The sequence below is a fragment of the Lissotriton helveticus genome, chromosome 10 (genome assembly GCF_964261635.1).
Source record: "Lissotriton helveticus chromosome 10, aLisHel1.1, whole genome shotgun sequence".
NCBI lineage: Eukaryota > Metazoa > Chordata > Amphibia > Caudata > Salamandridae > Lissotriton > Lissotriton helveticus.
This window is the reverse complement of record NC_136071.1, coordinates 303,853,782-303,873,171: the sequence shown is the minus strand read 5'-3', so window position 1 is coordinate 303,873,171 and position 19,390 is coordinate 303,853,782. Positions and strand designations below refer to the sequence as shown.

The 19,390-nt window shown below is 43.7% G+C and overlaps 1 protein-coding gene across 1 annotated transcript in view; it reads left to right on the top strand.

Annotated features, from left to right (window-relative positions):
• LOC144785173 (cathelicidin antimicrobial peptide-like) overlaps positions 1 to 19,390 on the top strand; it is a 138,757-nt gene that overhangs the window by 3,688 nt on the left and 115,679 nt on the right. The window contains exon 2 of the mRNA XM_078664234.1: positions 17,042 to 17,146. Within this exon, the coding sequence (XP_078520360.1) occupies positions 17,042 to 17,146 (105 nt within the window). The remainder of the gene's footprint in view (positions 1 to 17,041; positions 17,147 to 19,390) is intronic.

The following is a 19,390-nucleotide window of genomic DNA, read 5'->3' as shown; positions in this document are numbered from 1 at the left end:
TGTAGTGGTGCTCACTGTTTGAGCAGGCTGTACCGGTTAAAGGACAGGGTAGTTAGGCAACAATAATCTCTCTCACACACACAAACTCCTTAATGCAACAGCAGTTATGGGGAGGCGCACACGGAGTAACACATACCACCAGTACTTAGATTTGCCTTGGCAATGGCCATGAAGATTAGATGACTTGAAGCAGGCCCCATAAATACACCATTACAACTATGTTTGCCCGTGAAGTCAAACCTAAGCAGCAATTGTTTTGGCAACGTAACCCTAATGCAAACCTCAATGGCTCATAAACCACTGCTCCCCTGAAGCATCTGAGCCAGATACAGGATAATGTGCTTAACACAAATGTGGCTTTTTACAGTCACAGGCTACAGAGAGTTTCACACTCTTTACACAGGCACATGAATTGCACAGTCAGATATGGAATGAGAGTCCCCTAAACTGTGTAGCTTACAATCATACATGTCATACAGTAGCACAGATTCGATATTGGGTTTCATACATAGGTTAGAAGAACAAACATTTAACAGGGTCCCAATGTGATAGATGCCAGTCTGCACTTTGAAGGATTCAGCATCACAAACCACAAGGTAAAACCAGGAGGAAGGCAGAGGCTGACCAATGGAAGGGGGTGGGGAGACAGCGCTGTTGGGAGCAGCTACTGCTTTCGGTGCGGCTCTACATTCCTTCGCTGTTTGAGCTTTAAGGCCAGCCAAATCACAAGGGTAAAGGCATCTACTGACTGGGCGCACTGAGTTATGGATCAGCCACAGCCTGTCATTAGAAGGCAAGAATGCAGACAAGGTAAATAAGGCAAGATGGGGCTGCGAATGAAACATGGACGTGCATTTGAGAAACAGTCTTCAAAAAGCGGAAACATAATCACTAGCTACAACCCTAAAATAAACAATTGCAATGCAAAAAATGAAAGAAGGCAGCATTACGGAGATGGTGATCTATAGGAAACAAAGCTTTTTTTAAATGCTTCTCAAGCACACACTCACATTACAATGTAACAAAACAATACAAAGGAGATTCACAATGCCTTTAAGGTGCCACAAGGAATACACAAAAAGGGAAGCTTTGACAAAGACAAGCAGGAACAAAGAAAAAAATAGTGCCCACACATGAACACATAAGCGTAAGATACCAGTAGTTAGGTGCTTCCATGGGAGGAAACAAAGGACAACAAGGAGGGACAAAGAGGAAAGATTAAGCACTAGCAAGCCTTTATAAAGTACAATCAAACCATCAATAAAAAAGCAATGGGTGGGCTGTAATCCCACAAAGTCTACACAACATGTCTTGAAGAGACAGCGCAAGCTCTGCCTAGGCTCAACCTAAAAAGGGGCAAAGTAGAGGAAAAACGGGAGAAAGAATGGAGAAGCAGGAGAAATTAGCACGGATGATAACTATAGCAGGAAGAAACAAAGGAAAAAGCGAAGGTGAGAATGAGGGCAGCAGAGAGAAGGAAAACGAGAAGAAGGAGACAAGAAACGGAGAAGAGAAGTAGAGTAGTAGTAGTAGTAGTAGTAGTGCAAAGAGAAGATAAGAAGAGGAGAGTAAAAGAAAGAAGTAACAGAAGGAAAGAAAATGAGAAGGAAAAAGGGAATGGAGGAACGGAGAGGTGGATGGAGGAAAGTAAAGGATTAAAGGTCAAAAATGTGAATGAAAGGAGAAAATGAAAGGGGAAAGGAGAAAATTGAGAAAGAGAGATGAGAAGGCCAGAAGGAAAGATGAAGAGGTATAGATGGAAAGAAGGGTATGAAACCAAGGAGATGGAAAGGGGACGAAATTAGAAAATGTGCGCTGGGAAAGCGTTTGCGAGGATGAAAAAAATGAGAGACAGTATGGAGCAAGAGAAGGAAAAAATGGAGCAGAAAGAAGCAAATGAGAAATTGAGAGAAGGGAAAGGAGAGAAGAGAAGGAAAGTAAAGGAAAAAGTGAGAGGAGTAGAGTGTGAGATAGAAAGGAGAAAAGGGAAGGCATAATAAAGCAGAAGAGAAGAAAAAGGAGAGGAGAGGAGAGGAGAGGGGAAGGGAGGGGAGGGGAGGGCAGGGAAGGGGAGGGGAGGGGAGGGGAGAGGAGAGGAGAGAATGAAATGAGAAATGGTGAGAAGGAAAGGAGCAGAGGAAGATGGGAAACAGACAAATAAATGAGCAGAGAAGGAAATATGAAACTGCAGAGGTGGCGAAAACGAAAGCCAGTTAAAAAAGAGAAAGAAATGCCGACCCTAGCACTATGCAGAAATGCACAATTAATATACTTGAAAAATGAAAGTCTTTCACATTAGGTTCTGTATCCTTAGAGCAGACTAAGTCGCAGCCTTTGCATATGAATAAAGAAGTTCAAGCACAACAGCTTTTCACAAGATGGTGGGCTACAAGGGCCTACACTGTCACACTGGTGCTTATAAGGCTGATTAAAACAGCATGACATATTCATTTCCATTGTCCATGTGATTACATTTCTGCCAGGGAACAAGTAACTATCTTTATAGTTGATTGCTGTTTTTTCATACCTTGCTGTAACCCCAAAGGAGGGAGATTACCTGTCCTGCAGCCCATAATGATGCAGTCTGTGTGGCTTTGAAATAAAAATAGTGCCCTAGAAGCACAACACGCATTTGCCTACTGGGGCAATATGGTATTACAGATGTGGCCACAGACACTTTCACTGCCCTTTCTGTTGTAAGGATAACGCCAGGCACGGCCCATGCAGGGCGTTATACCGGGGCGGTGACGTCAGGCGGGGGAGGGTCAGAGTGGGGGGTTGTAAAATGCGGGATATGGACCATTACAGGTAAGTACCGAAAAAAAACAAAAAACGAATGTTGTTGCCCGCGCTGCATCACATTTGGCGATGCAGCGCAGGTAACGAAAGAGTGGCCAACTTTGAAGCTGGGGAACCAGTGGGAGACTCAATATCCTGTCATTCTAAGCAAATAACTTCATCTCTCTGTGCCGAAAAATGAATCCGTCCATCTGTAATGCTACTGGTGCTCATGGAAAGTTCTCCGACACCTTTGGGTTGAGATCATGCTATATAAATCTGCAAAAAAAAAATTAACACCAGCTTGCAATTTTGCTGCTTTGCAGTTAGTGTAGTTCAGCAATCTACACATACTTTGAAATGAAGCCCGGGTGGGAGGAAAATAAGGAGCTTGTAGAAGCAAGAGCACTTGTGTGGAGTGCTCAAACGCAAACGAAAAAGTAGGTCCTAAAATGGGAGCACTGGATGGACACAAGTACTTGGTCTAAGCTCTTCGGCACGGGTGTACACAAGATGAGGCAGGTCGCATGCATGTCAAGGACAAATGGGCACATATGATGTTAGAGAGACAATGGAACGAGTAAATGAAAAGCCTATGAGCGGGGTGAAGCCCACAGATTAAACCCAACAGGTCTCTGCAAGACAGCGCTCACGCTGTCCAGCCGAGACCTAAACATTTGATTCTGCGGGAAAGGTATGATGTTCAGTGAAAGTGACAAAACACATTTTCCATTATTTGGAGCTGGCAAGTTGTGACCTTTGCACAACTTCACCTGCAAGGACGGCCCCCAAAAATGTTTTGCCAGACAGTTTTCTTTTTGTTGATAATGTAGGGTTGAGTAAGATTTTTCTTTAGAAAATCCAACTTGTATCAGATCTTTTGTATCTACTTTAACTCTGCAAATGGTAAGTTTCTGATGTTTTTGAGGGTTGTGGAAATTTGCAAAAGACCAGAAATTTGTAGAATAGAGGACTGCCAACATTTCTCCTACCATGACACCCATGTCATTACTCGATACGACAGTAGTCTCATACTTTGCTGTGCACCATCTCCTACCAAGAGACAAAACAGTGTACAACAGGATAACCAAATTCAAATTGATTTAAACATCCTATTTTTAGGGCTGGTGTTAACCAAGACCTTTTCATTCACTAAACGTACATATTTATAACATAGTTATAAGGGATTTCAGCAAAACCTTTTCATTCATTTGTCTGTTGTTGTGCCATTCATGTAATTATGTACCTGACTACAGCAAGGGACAATGGGTCAGACCACTTCGGCTATTGGCTAACTTCACTATAAGTGACTGACAGCATTCTGTTTTTCCCAAAGAGCACACAAAATATTTCCCTTCGGTGTCTGACACTACAATGGCAATGTGTACTTTTGAGACTAGAAATATTTTGGTTTTCAGCTAAAGTTTTTGTTTTTTATATTAAGCGGCGGTCAGCTCCCCCAACAAAAAGGTTTTACCACAACAGTGACAAAACAAAACAAGCATTGACTTAAGCCTAGAAGCCTAGAACCAACACCAGTCATCTTGGCATTGCCAGTCATTGTTTATACAGCACCTACTTCCATGCAATGCATGTTTATAAGTGCTCCCAAAGACAGTTTTATCCACAACTGCATGAGCTGCCAGTTTTTGCAACAGCTGAAGAAAAGCAACCAACAAGTATAGAATGTTCACAGAAAAAACAACGCCCATAAATGTGCGGCAGTATTCCACCCCAGTCACACAGACAAAGCTATTTGTTAGTTTAGATGCAGGTGATACTCTGTAAACACCCTCATCCTTTTGCACTGCTTAAGGGCATTTAGTATAATAAGATTTTGTTGCGTGACGACAAGGAATGTTGCTCTGGTGATTATAACTGAATCACCTCCTTAGTTTCTGTTTTCAAAACTAGAAAATATTTATCTAAGTGATATGATCTGCTGCGAGCTGACAACGTGAGAAAACATCTGTAAAGTGTGAGGGCCTGATTCACAAAGATAACTAACACCATTGAGTAACTTTACTACTTTAAGCTTTTCACAACCGTAATTACACGTTTGAATAATTTGCCCTTTTGAATTAGTGTACTACTTATTGTTCGTTAACAAAATCTGAGTTTGGTTTACTGTTAAAAAATAAAATCAACATTTTTATTCTTCCCTGTACTTTGCCATGCAGAGGCCTTGACGTCAGAGTCTTCCTATGGTGAAGTTTTAAAACGTATTTGCATCGAAAATAAATATTTAAAAAAAATCATATACCAAATATTAATGTCAATTTATGTTGAATATATTACCTTTAAATGTGGAGCAAAATAAAAAATGGTACAGCACTATTAACTTAATTTTGGAAGCATTAAAGTACAATTTTAGAAGTTTAAATAACAAAATCTAATTTCTTCCCTAAAATCTATTTTTTAATATGCAAAACTAATTATTAAAAGTGATGAGTAGAATTAATTAGTTTCAGAATATGGTAGTCACATGATTTATTATAAAATAATAAATATGAACTGCTTTTACATATTTTATGGGATTACATTATATTTATTTATATTTTTAACTATTTTAAATATTTTAATTTTACATTATGTCCTATGGGGTTTCATTTCCCTAACTCCATTATTATCTATGGACAGGTGGTACAATACCAGTGGTTAGCCATGCGTGCTTCTGAACGTACAACTTTTTGGTACTAACTTACACTCCGATTTTGTGGGGAATGCCATTTCTGATTCTTGTTAAATGATCCTCTTGTGACTGTATTGTGCCAGTGTAAGAATGTAAGACTTGGATATGGTACAAAGACCTGTCATGATCAATTATCCAATAACATATTTGTTTATTTCGATAAAACAAATGTAAAACAATGTAAAATGTCATTATTAAATTCAGTGCAATACAAGGATCAAATTAATCTTACAGGAGAATATTTGGTCACAAGACCTGGCAATGGGAGTGTAAAAAATGGTGTGGCTTAGAAAGACTTAAGGATTCATCCAAAGATTAGCACATGAGGTTCACTGCAACTAAGGCCTCATTTTGGGCTGCTCATTTAATTCAGGTACTTGCCATAACTCCAGTTACTGCACAGCTGGAATTGTGAGTTCTTTCCACCTAGAACCTTCAGCCCACCCCACCCCCACCTCTGCAATTTTCTCCAGTCATATTTTGCAGGTCTAACCAGCAGAAATTTATCAAAGGAAAAATGGGCATTAAATACCAAGACATGCACATTGTTATTCAGGCAGCACTCAAATCTGCCCTTTATTTCACATGTCGGGTATGGAAATGCTGTAGCACAGAGTCTTAAAGGTCACCAAGTAGAAACATATGGTTACATAATGGATCCTCTCAAACTGGCCCCTAACTCCAAAGGCTATGATGAGAGCATAGGGAGTTTTATGGTGTATGACAAAGTGGAAAAAGCAGAGAAGAAAGGGCTGTGCAAGCCAGTACACATCACCCATAAAACCTGACATAATAAAACCAGTTCCAGATGCCACATATAGCCCATTGTGTAAACAGCCGGGGCTGGCAGTTGAATGAATATAAAATGTATAAAGCGCTAACTTAGCCCAAGGGCGTCAAGGCGCTATAAACAGAACAATATGCAAGCAGGAGAGGACACACTCAAACAGACATCGTTGGAAACAGCCAAGTCTTTAACGCCTTTCGAAAAAGGGTGTGTGACAGTTGCCCCGAGATTTCCTCCGGGAGGGAATTTCACAATTTAGCCGCAACAGTTCAAAAGGCTCTACCTCCCCATCTCACCTTTTTAAACCCAGGGACAATGAGGAGGTGTTTACTTGCTGACCTGAGCTTCCTAATGGGAGCATAGTGCTGAAATAAAGGTTTGATGCCATCAGGACCCAGGCCATAGTAAGCATTGTGAGTGAGACAAAGAGTTTTGAACATAATTCTGCAGTCCATAGGAAGCCAATGCAATGAAAGAAGAGAGGACAAAACTGAGTGGTATTTAGGCAAGTCCATCACCAGCCTGACAGCGGCGTTCTGCACCAGCTGCAGGGGCCGCACCAGTCCCTTGTTAATGCCCAAATAAAGGGCATTGCAATAGTCCAATCTGGACAAAACTAGCGCAATGACAACTTGTTTGTGTGAGGCAAATGAGAGGTACTGAGAAATCTTCCTTATAATCCTGATTAGCCCAAAACAGGTAGCCACCATCCCGCTAATCTGGAGATTCAAAGAAAGGGAATTGTCCACCAAAACTCCCAAGTTTTTTCTATGGGAGACAGGACTTGGGCAAGTGCCCATAGAGTCAGGCCACCAATCCCTGGACCAAATGTCCAACTTGTCCCCGAATATAAGAACCTCAGTCTTCTTTCTCTGCGTTTAACTTCAGATAGTTTTGCACCATCCATGAGGAGACGGCTTGCATGCAATTTTTTTAATTGATGGCGGAGTCACTGATGTTATGAGTGATGGAAACCATTATTTGTGTGTCGATTGCAGACGACAACACATCCAAACCAAAAGATCTTACCTACTTTGCCAGCAGGGCAACATAGATAATAAATAATGTAGGGCTCAGGGATGAGCCCTGAGGCACTCCACATAGTAGAAGATTTGGATCCGAGTAGAAATTTCGCAATTTCACTGTTTGAGTCCGCTTACTAAGGAAAGAGGTGAGAAGCCCTAGAACCGAGCCACCAATTCCTATCTCCCTGAGATGCTCCACAAGTCTCAGTGGAGATAGGGTATCAAAAGCTGTGGTAATATCAAGTAAAATCAGTAGGGTGGTATGGCCTGCGTCCACCTGGGTACGGATGTTGTTAAAAACCGCAGGGAGAGCCGTTTCTGTGCTATGACAGCTTTTACACCTGTGTTGTGAGCCATCAAGGATTTGATGGTTCCTTAAATAGGCACTCAGGTGGGTATTTAAGTGGGATTCTAAAATCTTAGCTGGGACAGGCAAGAGAGAAATAGGACGATAATTTGTCAGTTCCATATGGTCCAATGAGGGCTTTTTTAAGAGTGGCCTAACCACTGCAGCCTTCCATGCCAGGGGGATTTGCCCCTCTAAGATGGCTAAATTTAGGACAGTAGTGAGATGAGGTATGATAGCTTCTCTAGCACATTTTAGGACCTTCAGGGAACAGGGATCCATGGGGGACCCGGACTTAACTCCTTCTAATAAATGGTCTGTAATCTCTAGTGACATACTAGGAAAAGTAAGTAAACTAGGTGTCAAATTCCTGCTGAAGCTTTCAGTTAGATGGATTACAGGCTGGGTATCTGCCCCCTTTTTTGTATTTAATGCTCCCAGCTGGGCATAGATATCTGAGATTTTAGTACAAAAGAAAGCTGAAAGCCTATCACAGAGCTCCTGTGAACACTCAGTAACCGGGGGAGAAATAAGGGAGTTGACAATGTTAAAGAGCTCTTTGGAGGATTTGATTGACTCTGAGATTTTTAAATAATACCTTCCCTTTTCCTCCATGATAGCTGCTTTATATACTTTGAAGAATTTGTTATGCAGTTCTCTGCCTGATGGTGCTAAGTCAATGCACCATAGCCTTTCCTGCTTAAGCAGTTAAGGCTGGACTGTTCCCATGGGAAACAGGGTCAAGACTGATTTGCATATGGCTTTGTATAAACTGGAATGGCATGGGGAGCAGAAGAAGATGATTTTAGGCACAGACCTATATTTGTATGAATAAAATGACACCAAAAAGACAAAAGTCCAATATAGGAAATTGGAGATATGAATTTTTGAAGAATAAACACTTTCTAGTGCCTACAAGCCAAAATCACCACCCTGTGACATCTGGTCACGCTTGACTGGGACAAAGTCAAAGTTAAGGCCATCCGCAGTGAAGCACGGAGCAGATACACTTTCCAGTAGGGCCCAGTTTTTACCTTCTGACTTAGTCACTTATTTGGAGCTTTTTCTCTCGACTTCGAGCTAGGGCCGGGTTTGGGTTTGAAGACAGCAGCTTGGCTCAGTGCAATGCCTCTGTCACCTACTGGAAGTCTCATCAACAACAAAAAGCTCTGGAACTTCAGTGGGACAAAACTGAATATTATGCCGAGTCGCGGTTAAATGTCACCGGACTGACTCTCGAAGACGGTCGGTAAACTTGTGCCGCTTTTTGACACAAATTCTCTATATCTTCTCTAACTTCTGGATCTTCTTCCAGAAGGTCCATTTGGGGTTTCAAAGCATTCACAACACCAGTCCAAGGTTTCAGAAGCTCTGAGTTGCTCCTTGGAAGGTTGGGACTACGTCTCCCACAGTGCACCTAACAAATCCTTTACAGTCCAGCTGAAAGTTGTTAGTTGGTTTCTTCTTGCTGCAGATAATGCAGACTTAGCTCTTTTAACCTGTTTCATTCAGGGAGCCCATTCCTTCACATTTCAAAGCAAGGCAAAGTCCTTAGGGCTGTGGTTCCAAAGTGTGCAGCAGGTGCAATCATTCAGAGTGCAATCCTCTTGGTGCAGGCCAGGGTTTCAGCAGGGAAGGCAATACATATATTGCCACTTTACTTTAACCATATACTTGTGCTCACACATACTCAGGTCTCCACATACACATTTGTAGACTAAGCCCACTGTAATGTGACACATAGCCATACTGCTTACACTACATGCAGGACCACCATTTTACAGTCATTTACGTTTGTCCCAACACATTAGGCTACTTGTATCACTCAGAACTGACGCGTCAATTCAGATTTTTGATGCATCGCTGAAGTTGCGTCAGTTGTGAGGCCAATTTCAGCAATGGGCCACTTTTGAGGATGACGCGTCATGGCAGAGTTACCACTGATGCATTATTATTTCTGACGCATCCTTGGGTCCTTGCACCATGGTGCCTTGTATTGTTAATACAACACATTCATGGCATCATAACCTGTATTACGCAGCACAACTTCTTTTTACGCGTCCCTGCTTCAACGCAGTGATACATCAATCCTTGTAAATGAGACCCCAGGTTCTTCAGAAAAAAAAAATCACACACAACTCACAACTTCAATGTAGTTATTTCATCTCCCAAACTCACGTTCTTAGGCATGATCTAGTGAGGGTGATCAAATAGCTTTTGTCCTTCTTGCCCAAACAGTTGTATAGTACCTCAAACACCCCCCTTGCAGAGTAACCTTCCCCATCAGTGGCCAATAGATAGTTCTGAAAATAATGTAGGCACTGCTCTCAAGCTATGCTAGGTTTCTCGGGAGCTGGAAGAAAGTTACAAGGTAAATTGTGTTTTGTATCCTGCACTTTCTTTCACCAGCAAGTATTCTCAACATAATTTGCTTTTAAACTATAGTACTTGGAACAAAAATGACCGTGGGCAGCAGAAACATCCACTAAAATGCAACATCAGAAAATGCTTTGAAAATATATTGGTGTGTTGGTGTTTCCTCTCTTTATTAAAATGGAGTTGCAGAAGGAATGTTACATATCAGCAGTTGGCCTAACATAATTCCAGGCTCTCCACTTGCCAACATACTTCTTGACAGGTCTGAAAAACACTTGGTGTGCCTGTCGCCATCTCTGATGATAGACGTTTCGACTGCTCAGTGCACCAGTCGCCATGACACATCTTGTGTAGGGCCTACACTGTTGGTACAAATGACGTTGCAATCTTATTTTTCCCTCATTCAGTCTTTCTTCAATGGTGCCTCGTTGCCCTCTAGAGGCCTTTTACTGCCTTGCAGCCTCCAGCAAGTATCTTACACTGCTCCTCTCTTGGATCAATCACTCTCTTTCAGGGACGAAGTGACAATCCTGGCCTATATCCCTTACATGGAGTACACAACGTCACATAGCCTTGCTGAAGAGGATGATGATGATATCACTGGTGCCATGTGCGACGCGCTGGGCATGTACACGGCTAGGCCTAGCAGCATGCAGCAAGAAGGGCACACGAGTCACAGGCTTAGACTCTCGGCCGAAGGTCACTTGCGACTTCGGACCCATTTATTTATACCCTCGAACCAACCCCGGTTACGAGGGGTGGTGCACAGTGCACTGCAACCTTGTTTGGTATCGGTCGGGTGGCCCTTTTACATCTCTCCTTTCCTTTAGATGAAAAGTCAGCAGGAGAGGAAAACAGAAACGAGAGGATAGGAACAAAAGTAAATCGCACATTAGAACATGGTTGTGTTGCAGTCCATAGCAAAAGGAGCCGGCAGGTACACAGCTCGTTCAGCACACATAGGGGCATATTACCAACCAATAGAGATACTTTTTGTCTCTAACTTGTTTAGAGACAAACATTATCGCCGCAAATCGGCAATTTTTATCGCAGATAAACCTTGCTATTAGCAAGGTTTATCGCAAATGCGATAAAAAACGGCCGCAATGCATGAATATCGCTGAAAAGTCAGCGATATTCATGCATTTTCGAGCAAATGCTCTTAGCCATGTTATCCACCTCCCATTGGATAACATGGCTAAGAACTGCTCCTGGGCAAGTGTTAGCTTTTGGAGATATTCGCGCTTAGCGCGAATATCTCCAAAAGTTGGTAATAGGAGATAGCGATGTTAGCGACTGTTTTCAGTCGCTAACATCTTGGCACGCCCACTTTGCATGTCATTAGTGATAAATATCACTGACATGCAAAGCGGGGCCCAAGATGGTCACTATCTCCTATTAGCTGTCGCTAACTGGTGTTAGCGACAGCTTGGTAATAGGGAGATCATTTTATCTCCGCTTTCTTGGCTTTTAAGGCCAAAAAAGTGGAGATAAAGCCCCTTGATAATATGCCCCATAGTCCTTCAACCTTTGGCTGGGCACCGTTGACTTTGGGAGGGCTCTTGCTGCGAGTTCCCAACGGTGTTCTCCGAGGACCTCGCTGCTGCCCCTGTCATGGATTGACCCTCAGGGCTCTACGGGCTTGCGCCAACTCTGCATGGCACAGGGACAGGCACGTGGCCTGTGGGGATGTCTGTAGTGTCTGTTTCCGGCAAGCCTGCCGGGTCAGCACCTTCGTCCTGAGACGGTTGCTCGGCAATCGGGATACCTTGGGCTACTTTGAACCAGGATATGTTCCTCACCACCTTATGGTGGCCTCTTTGCGCCATGATCATGCTGCCATCCACTCGAGTGACTGTCCACACCTCCGGTTCATAAAACATACAAAACTTGCCACCTGGATAACAATCCTTGAAGACTACCTTAGATCCTATGCTCAAGGTGGAGGTTTTGCCCTCCCGGCTTGCAGTCGTCTTTTCGATGGTTGTTTTCCGCTCTTTTGGCATCCAGACCAGGCGGCATCCACTCGGGGTCTTCTGGGATTAGATCGCGTGGCGAGTGCTTTAACAGGAGCGAGGCTGGAGTGCATCCGGTTCTCGAGTGTGGTGTTTGCCGATATACGAGCAAGAATAGTTGCAGACATGCCTCGGGAACTTGGTGCTAGTCCACGCTGATTCGCAAAGGTCGGTTGAGGGTTCTTGTGAACCGTTCTACCTCACCGTTGGCTTGAGGCCACTGCGAGGTGATACAGCGAAAATCATGGAATTCCTGCCCCTGGAATGGTGATTTGTTGTTTTATTATGTCAGGCAGCCCGAACATGGCGAGAATCCTTTCCAGGGCCGGTCAAACATAGATGAATGCCATGAAGGGCACCAGCTCTACCACTGGGAATTTTGAGAAAGAGTCCATGACGGCAATGGTGTGCCTCCCGTCAGGAAAGCTCCCAAAATCAAGACTTATCTTCGTCCAGGGCAAATAGCATGGTTCCTCTGTGATTATTGGCCGTGGAGCAGGGTCACCTCCGGTGATGGTGCACGGGTGGCAGCGTCAGACTTCCTCGTCCACCATGTCGTCCATGCCGGGGAACCACACATTCGCCCTCAGCCTGGCTTTGGTCTTGGCAGTGCCTTGATGCCCTTGATGGGCGAGCATTACCGTCTGCTGGCAGAGGTTCTTCGGTATGACAATTCTTGACGTACTTGCAGCGTGAATCTTGCACCACGTTGCACCGTATTTACAAAGTAACGCATCTAGACATATGCGTGACCTTGTGAAGCCATGTCCCACATTATACCTGCGTCTGGTATGATGTATGCGGGGTGGGAGTTCCCACACAACAAAGCCTTGTAGGATTGGCGTAGTAAAGTCTCTCAGATTTCACTGCGACACTTCTAAGACACCACTGCATCTAAACCTCATGCCTGCCTCATGGCAGGCGTTAGGGTGACGTAGTGCCATAGGGATAGGCTGGCCCCATGCATTGCTGGAATTGCATCATGCTTGCAACAAAACTGTAGCAATTTGTGACTTTAGTGCTGCCAGATATGTCAGTATTCCATATGTATCTGTCATTGATTGCGACATGGGGCACCGTACATTGAATACGGCGCATTCATGGTGGCACAAGGAAGGCACAGTGAAAAGTGTTGCAACACTGTTTTGTCACAGCGATGCAACACTTTTCATGAATGAGGCCCAGGAATACAACCTATCTTATTGATAGTGCGCATTCCTGCCCTTTTGTTTTGTCGCAGGGCAGCGCAACAACATTCCTTGCAGCGCTGTCCAGCACCAAAATCTCTGAAATGAGCTCCCAAGTGTTTGCACCAATTTACGACCAGCTATTTTCTGGTCTTAAAAAACTGCCACTAACTTGACTTAGCAGCAGTTTTGGGGGTTATCCCTGGATGGGAATTTCATTGTAAATATCACGAAGTGGGGTTAGCGGCTGTTTTTGCACAGGAACGCCCACCTTGCATCTCATTTTTGTTAAGTCCCTCTAACAGAAGTGGAGATCCTGAAAATTCACGTTTACACCGGAAAAGTGCCGCTAACTGCAGTTAGCGGCAACTTGCACATCCAGCAATAAAAAAAAGCTGCTGTAACATCAAATCATTTACGCTACAGCGGCGTTAAGTTCTTGTACATATGCCCCCATGTCCTTAGCACCATTGAAAAACAAGGAGTGCAGCTGGCTATCTGGCTCAACCCTTGATCCTCCCTCAGTGCTATGGAACTGACTGTACTCAACAGTGTACGAGCCACTACACATGGGGCGCCGTATTACACTCCACTCTAGTGGAAAGGATGTTATCCGTAATTCATATAAGGACTGCTCTGCACACACCTAGAGAAAGCATTTGCTAATAAATTGTAAGTAAGGTATGCCACCCAGCAGCAGAAATGCTAAAAACTGGAATATTTTGGATCAGAAGAAATGTCTGGCTCCTGATTTCCTGAGAAGTTAATTTAAAATAACTGTTTTTTTTGGGTTTTTTTAAATGGGCAACAAAGAAATCAAGCAAAGTGTGGTAGGCAACTGTAGGGACACTGTTTTCCAGGCAACAGCAGGCCGCAGGCCTGAGAAGCTAGAGGTTTATGGCAGCAGCAGGGATAGACAACGCAATGAACTGTAGGTCTTCAATCAGCCCTACAGAGCCATAAGAAAGCACCAGTGACATCTCATAACATCCCCTCTCTCTCTGTCTCGGCAATGTGAGCCTTACGTCTATATGGATAAATGGATGCCATCTTAGCATGTGAGTTCCTCACTGTATGTAACTGGAAATTCCAATCCTAAAATGAGCGCTATGTTCCTCACTACTACAGAGAACACACATAGATTGGCGACCTGTCACTAGAAGCTCCTTTTCATGGGACCAGCGTTGGCCTGCAAATAAAAACAGGACGCCTATCACCAGGCAGCTCTACAGCGGCCCCTTCTTTCCATGTTTGGGGCATATTTACAAGGGCTTTATCTCCGCTTTTTTGGCTTAAAAAGCCAAAAAAACGGAGATAAAACTATCGCCCTATTAACAAGAGGGTGCAAACATGCATAATCGCATGTTAGCACCCTTTTTCCCAACGCCTCCCTTTGCATCTCTAATGAGATGCAAAGTGGGCGTCACTGGGCGTACCCCGTTTGGACTACCTTGCAAATATCGCTGATGTTCACATCGCGATATTTACAAGGCTGCCCCAGCATTTTAGCAGACGTTAATTTTTGTAGAAAATAACTGTTTTCCCCAAAAACTAACGTCTGCTAAAATGCAGACTTACCTATCCCCAACATTGGGGTGGATTATGCTGATATGACCGCGTGGGTCGTATCAGCAAGGTTATAGCCGTTTTGCAGGGAACATCGCTGGAAAACCAGCAATGTTCCCTGCAAAACGGCGATAACCTTGCTATCTCTGGAATTTTTATTGCCCTGGAGTAACGCGTTGTTTATAACGCGCTACCAGGGTGATAAATTCCAGAGATAGCCTGTGATAATATAATTATCGCTAAGCACAGCCAGCGATAACTATTGCTGGCCGATGTTAATATGCCCCTTGGTTGGTTATGAAGTACAACAGTCAACAAGTGAAATGCAGTCACTCAAGATGACAAACACTCCAACAAGCGAATGGAAGCCCAGAGAGCTGATACAAACATAAACAACAATGGCAACAGTGTTGATGACTGAAAGGGGCTGCCCTATTGCCCCATTCTATGGATGCTGCACTGTTGACTGATCCACAATGTACTGAACACTCTAGGAAGCAATGGCTATAGGCACTGACCTGAAACCCGTCAGCATTGACAATTGCCTCCACACATACCAAAAATAGAAAGCAATGTGCAAAGTAGAGAGTAAAACATTTTTTGACTCAAGCAATAACAATTTTCTGTCTTTACTGTCTTCTCATAGGATAGGATTCACAATGCCATAACTTTAAAATAGACCTGTAGCTAGGTTGCATAAAGTGTGCCAGGTGGCACAATAATACTTTGTCTGCTCTTGTGTGCTTGAGTGGTGTTTTACTCTCTGAATGTACTGATAGTAGACATACATGCAAACCACTGTGTATATATTGTGTATGTTCTACTCTGGAGAACACTTTTTCGCACTGATATTACTAGTGTCCAGGCTGCTCTGTGTTTTCTTTTTGCCTGTGGAATCTTTCTCTCTTTTTATCTATCTCTATCTTTTCAGTACGGCACAGGATTGTGCCCTTTCTTTTATGGCTAATTGTTGCATTCTTGTTTATTGTGTTATTCATTGACAATAAATCCCTGGTCCGGCTGGACAGGAGAATTATATAGTTTCCATTGCGTTCTATATAATATTTGGTTTTGTAAAATTGTTTAATTTGCTTAGGACCTTTGTCTTCCAAAACATTTAGAAAGATATGGCTGCTCACTGCATGTATGCAAGGACTCTTGGAGGTCTCCATTCATCTACTGACAGCTGCTTTGCACAGCCATACTCTGACACATGAATATTAATATGGGAGTCGATGTGCATCTCATTGCACACAACCCCTCTCTCTGCTCATATTTGGTACATTTACCACAGGGGAAATGACTTCCCTTTCATACACAAACAGTAATGTATCCCTCATTTAGGCTTCATTGTGAATGGTTTTAAATCTGACAATCAGCAATATGCTTCAGCCAGGTCCTGAGTAATTTTTGGCCAACCGTTCCAGTTGTGCAAGATGATCAAAACTGTTGATGGTAAAAAAATGGGGCTAAATGTACAAGTGTCTGGATCCATGTTAAAACTTGCAGATTACGCAGGTGATGGATTATGTGGCAAATGCGGAAAATCCATAATTATGCGAAACAATCCATGGCCAAAGATTAACATATTCCAATGGCCCTGGCTATGACAGAGCACAATTAAAATTAGTGACCAAACCCAAAGCTACTGTGCTGGGGTAACTAAAGAGATCGTTCGAATCCGCGCAGAAACATCATTCATTAAAATGTGATATCACTCACGTTATGTGAGTAACAAGTTAGTTAAGCCTATGTAATGCAATATCAAACAAAATCAAAGAATGGAACATCAATGACAATATTGTTAAGTACTGGATTTGTGTGGGGGTGTGAGAAGAAATGGCAACACCCTTGGTAACGATGAATGTAGTGAATATGGCAGCATTTAATGCTCAGGTACACATAAATAACAGAGCAAAGAAAGTTAAATATTTGTTAATGCCCAGAAGAGGAGGGATGTAAAGTTTTCAGAAGCTAAACTCTAAATCCTCACCTTGTTCTCTGTGAGCATCAACCAACAGATGGAAGAGGATGGCACTTCTTTTCTTGGAGGCCTTATGCCTCCGAAAAGATTCACTAGTAGGTCTCTCATTGCCAAGATCCCCTCCCAGCTGAAATAGGTCTTCATTTTATGGTCCAATTAAACCTAGCCAGTGATAATTTAGGCTTCAAGGGTCTGGGAAGGTAGCTGTATTTATTGTGTTGACCTCACGTTTTGTGGCAGTCCCATGGCTATGTGTGATGTTCCCATGTGTTTGTATCTTTGCAGAACACATCTAACAGCGTTGCTCAGCTGACTTTCACAATCCAAGAAACTGTGTGCCAGGAGTCAGAAGATAAAAAACCAGAAGAGTGTGATTTCAAGGATGGTGGTGTAAGTCTTTAGTTTCCACAAGAACCAAGGTGACTTAACTAAAGTCACTAAGATTTCCCTTCTCTTTGAATTGTTTCAAAAGAAAATGTGTGCATCCTTAATATCGAGTAGGAAATATTATTGTACCCTAATTTTGTAGCCAAAATATTCAGAACAAAAATATCAACTGGTAAGTATATATATATTAAGATATCGCAATCTTCCTGCACTCAATATTCCAGGCTGAAAATTCTATGATCCTGTAATTTTCTAATCACGAAATATGAGCAATCATGCAATCCTTGTCATCATCATTCATTTTATACCACAAAAACAATCCTAGATTGCACAGGTGAGTGATGTAAGCATCCAGAAGATGGTGGACTCAGAACTGGTACCTTACCGAACTAACGAAACAACCTCAAGTCATGAGTAGCAGCTGTAATGAGTTCCACGGTTCAACCATACAGTGCAAAAGAATGACTCCCTGCTTTGGCTCGCAACGCTTTATTACAGTTACAAGTCATTTTTTTGCCCACCTGGAGTGAAACAGTGGGAGCTGGTCGGCCGATCAGATTGTTCCTTTTACTGGATATACTAAATGCTACAGGCCTACTAAGGCAGCATTCTGTGGCTGTTAGGTAACATCCATCTGGTGTGCTGTGGGCAAATGCAGGTCGAAATAGGGAGTGATGTGTAAAGGAGAAGCTGCCTCACTTTACCCTTTGGGTGGGGAAAGATGTAGCCTGTGGGCTTGAGCGGTCAAACCCCTAAGCTGGGAAACCGGGGTCAGGTATCGCTCAACATCCTGTGATTAAGGGCATATCACTTAATCTCCCCATGCCTAACAAAATGAATGTGTCCATCTTTAACGCAACTTGTGCTCATGTAAAGCACTCTGATATCTTCGAGTCTAGTTTGCGCTACATAAACCTCGGGGGAAAAAAGCAGTTTACTTTTGACACAACCCTGTAGTGTTGCGCTCTAGTCCTTGCGGTTGCGTATGACGCGACACGCAAGGATGTGAGAGCAAAGGAGGTGCGCATGCGCGAGACGCGATATGCGCATGTGTGAGCGACCAGAGCGCGAACATAGTAAGACGCTCTGCGCTCTTCTTGCGATGGTGAATAATTTGATTAAATCGATTCCCCGCGACCTACAGCGTTTGTCTCCTCATTTACAGAGGTCAATACACAACTTCACAGTGGTGACGAGGAGTGGGATTCCCCACAAAGAAAAAAAAATAAAATACAGAGAACTAAATACACTGAGGAGCAGCAGGAACCTAAGAACGCCGCACTGCACAAGTTAGCTGGAAGGGGGAGCAGAAGCTCAGTGACAGTGAGATCGCAAGAGGAGCTTGGCAGAGGCGCAAGAAGCGGGAAGCTCCCATCACGTGCACCAGAGCCAGAAACCGAGGCGACCAAAGAGGAGGAGCACGGTAGGAGGGTGTCACTACCCCCGCAGAGGCCCTGGCGGAACGGGGAGACCGCAGAGAAGGGGGAGAAAGAGAACCCCGACCCAACACGGCACAAGGCGGGAATGCAAGCGCGCCAGGCAGCACCAGAGGCCAAGGAGGAGAACCGGAAGAACAGGCCAGAATGAGTGCCCAAGCATCGTCGCTCACCGCGCCGATTCCATTCCTACCCAAGCCAGGCAAACCCCAGATGAAGTGGGAAGACTGGAGGGAATACTTCAATAATTATCTCGAAGCCTTGGAGGATGAAGCGGGGGAAGCCTTTCCCAGCGCGAGGAGGAAAAGGATACTCTTACATAACCTAGGCCCGGAGGGGATAAGAGTGTTCAAAAATCTAGTACCCATGACCAGACCGGCAGCGGACGACGACGTTTTCAAGCACGCCTTAGAGGATCTGGACAATCACTACCGTCCAGCAGTATGTGTCTCCATTGATCGTTTCAACTTCCAGCAGAGATAGCAAGAAGCGGGAGAATCCATAGACGACTACGTCGCAGCATTGAGAAGGTTGGCCATTACATGCAAGTATGGGGCACTTCAAGACGACTTCATAAGGACCAAATCGTTATGCACACCACCAACAAGACAGTACAGGATAAGCTGTGGGCACACGGAGAAGCGACGCTGAAAGAAGTTATATCAATGGTTAAGAAGGCGGAGCTGTCGAAACTATATGCGACGCAGCGAAAAGGGAGAACACTCAGAGAGCCATGGTGAACAGGGTGGATGAGGCAGAGCACTCAGGAAGAAATAGAACAACGCCCGGAGACAACAAAGGAACCAACAGA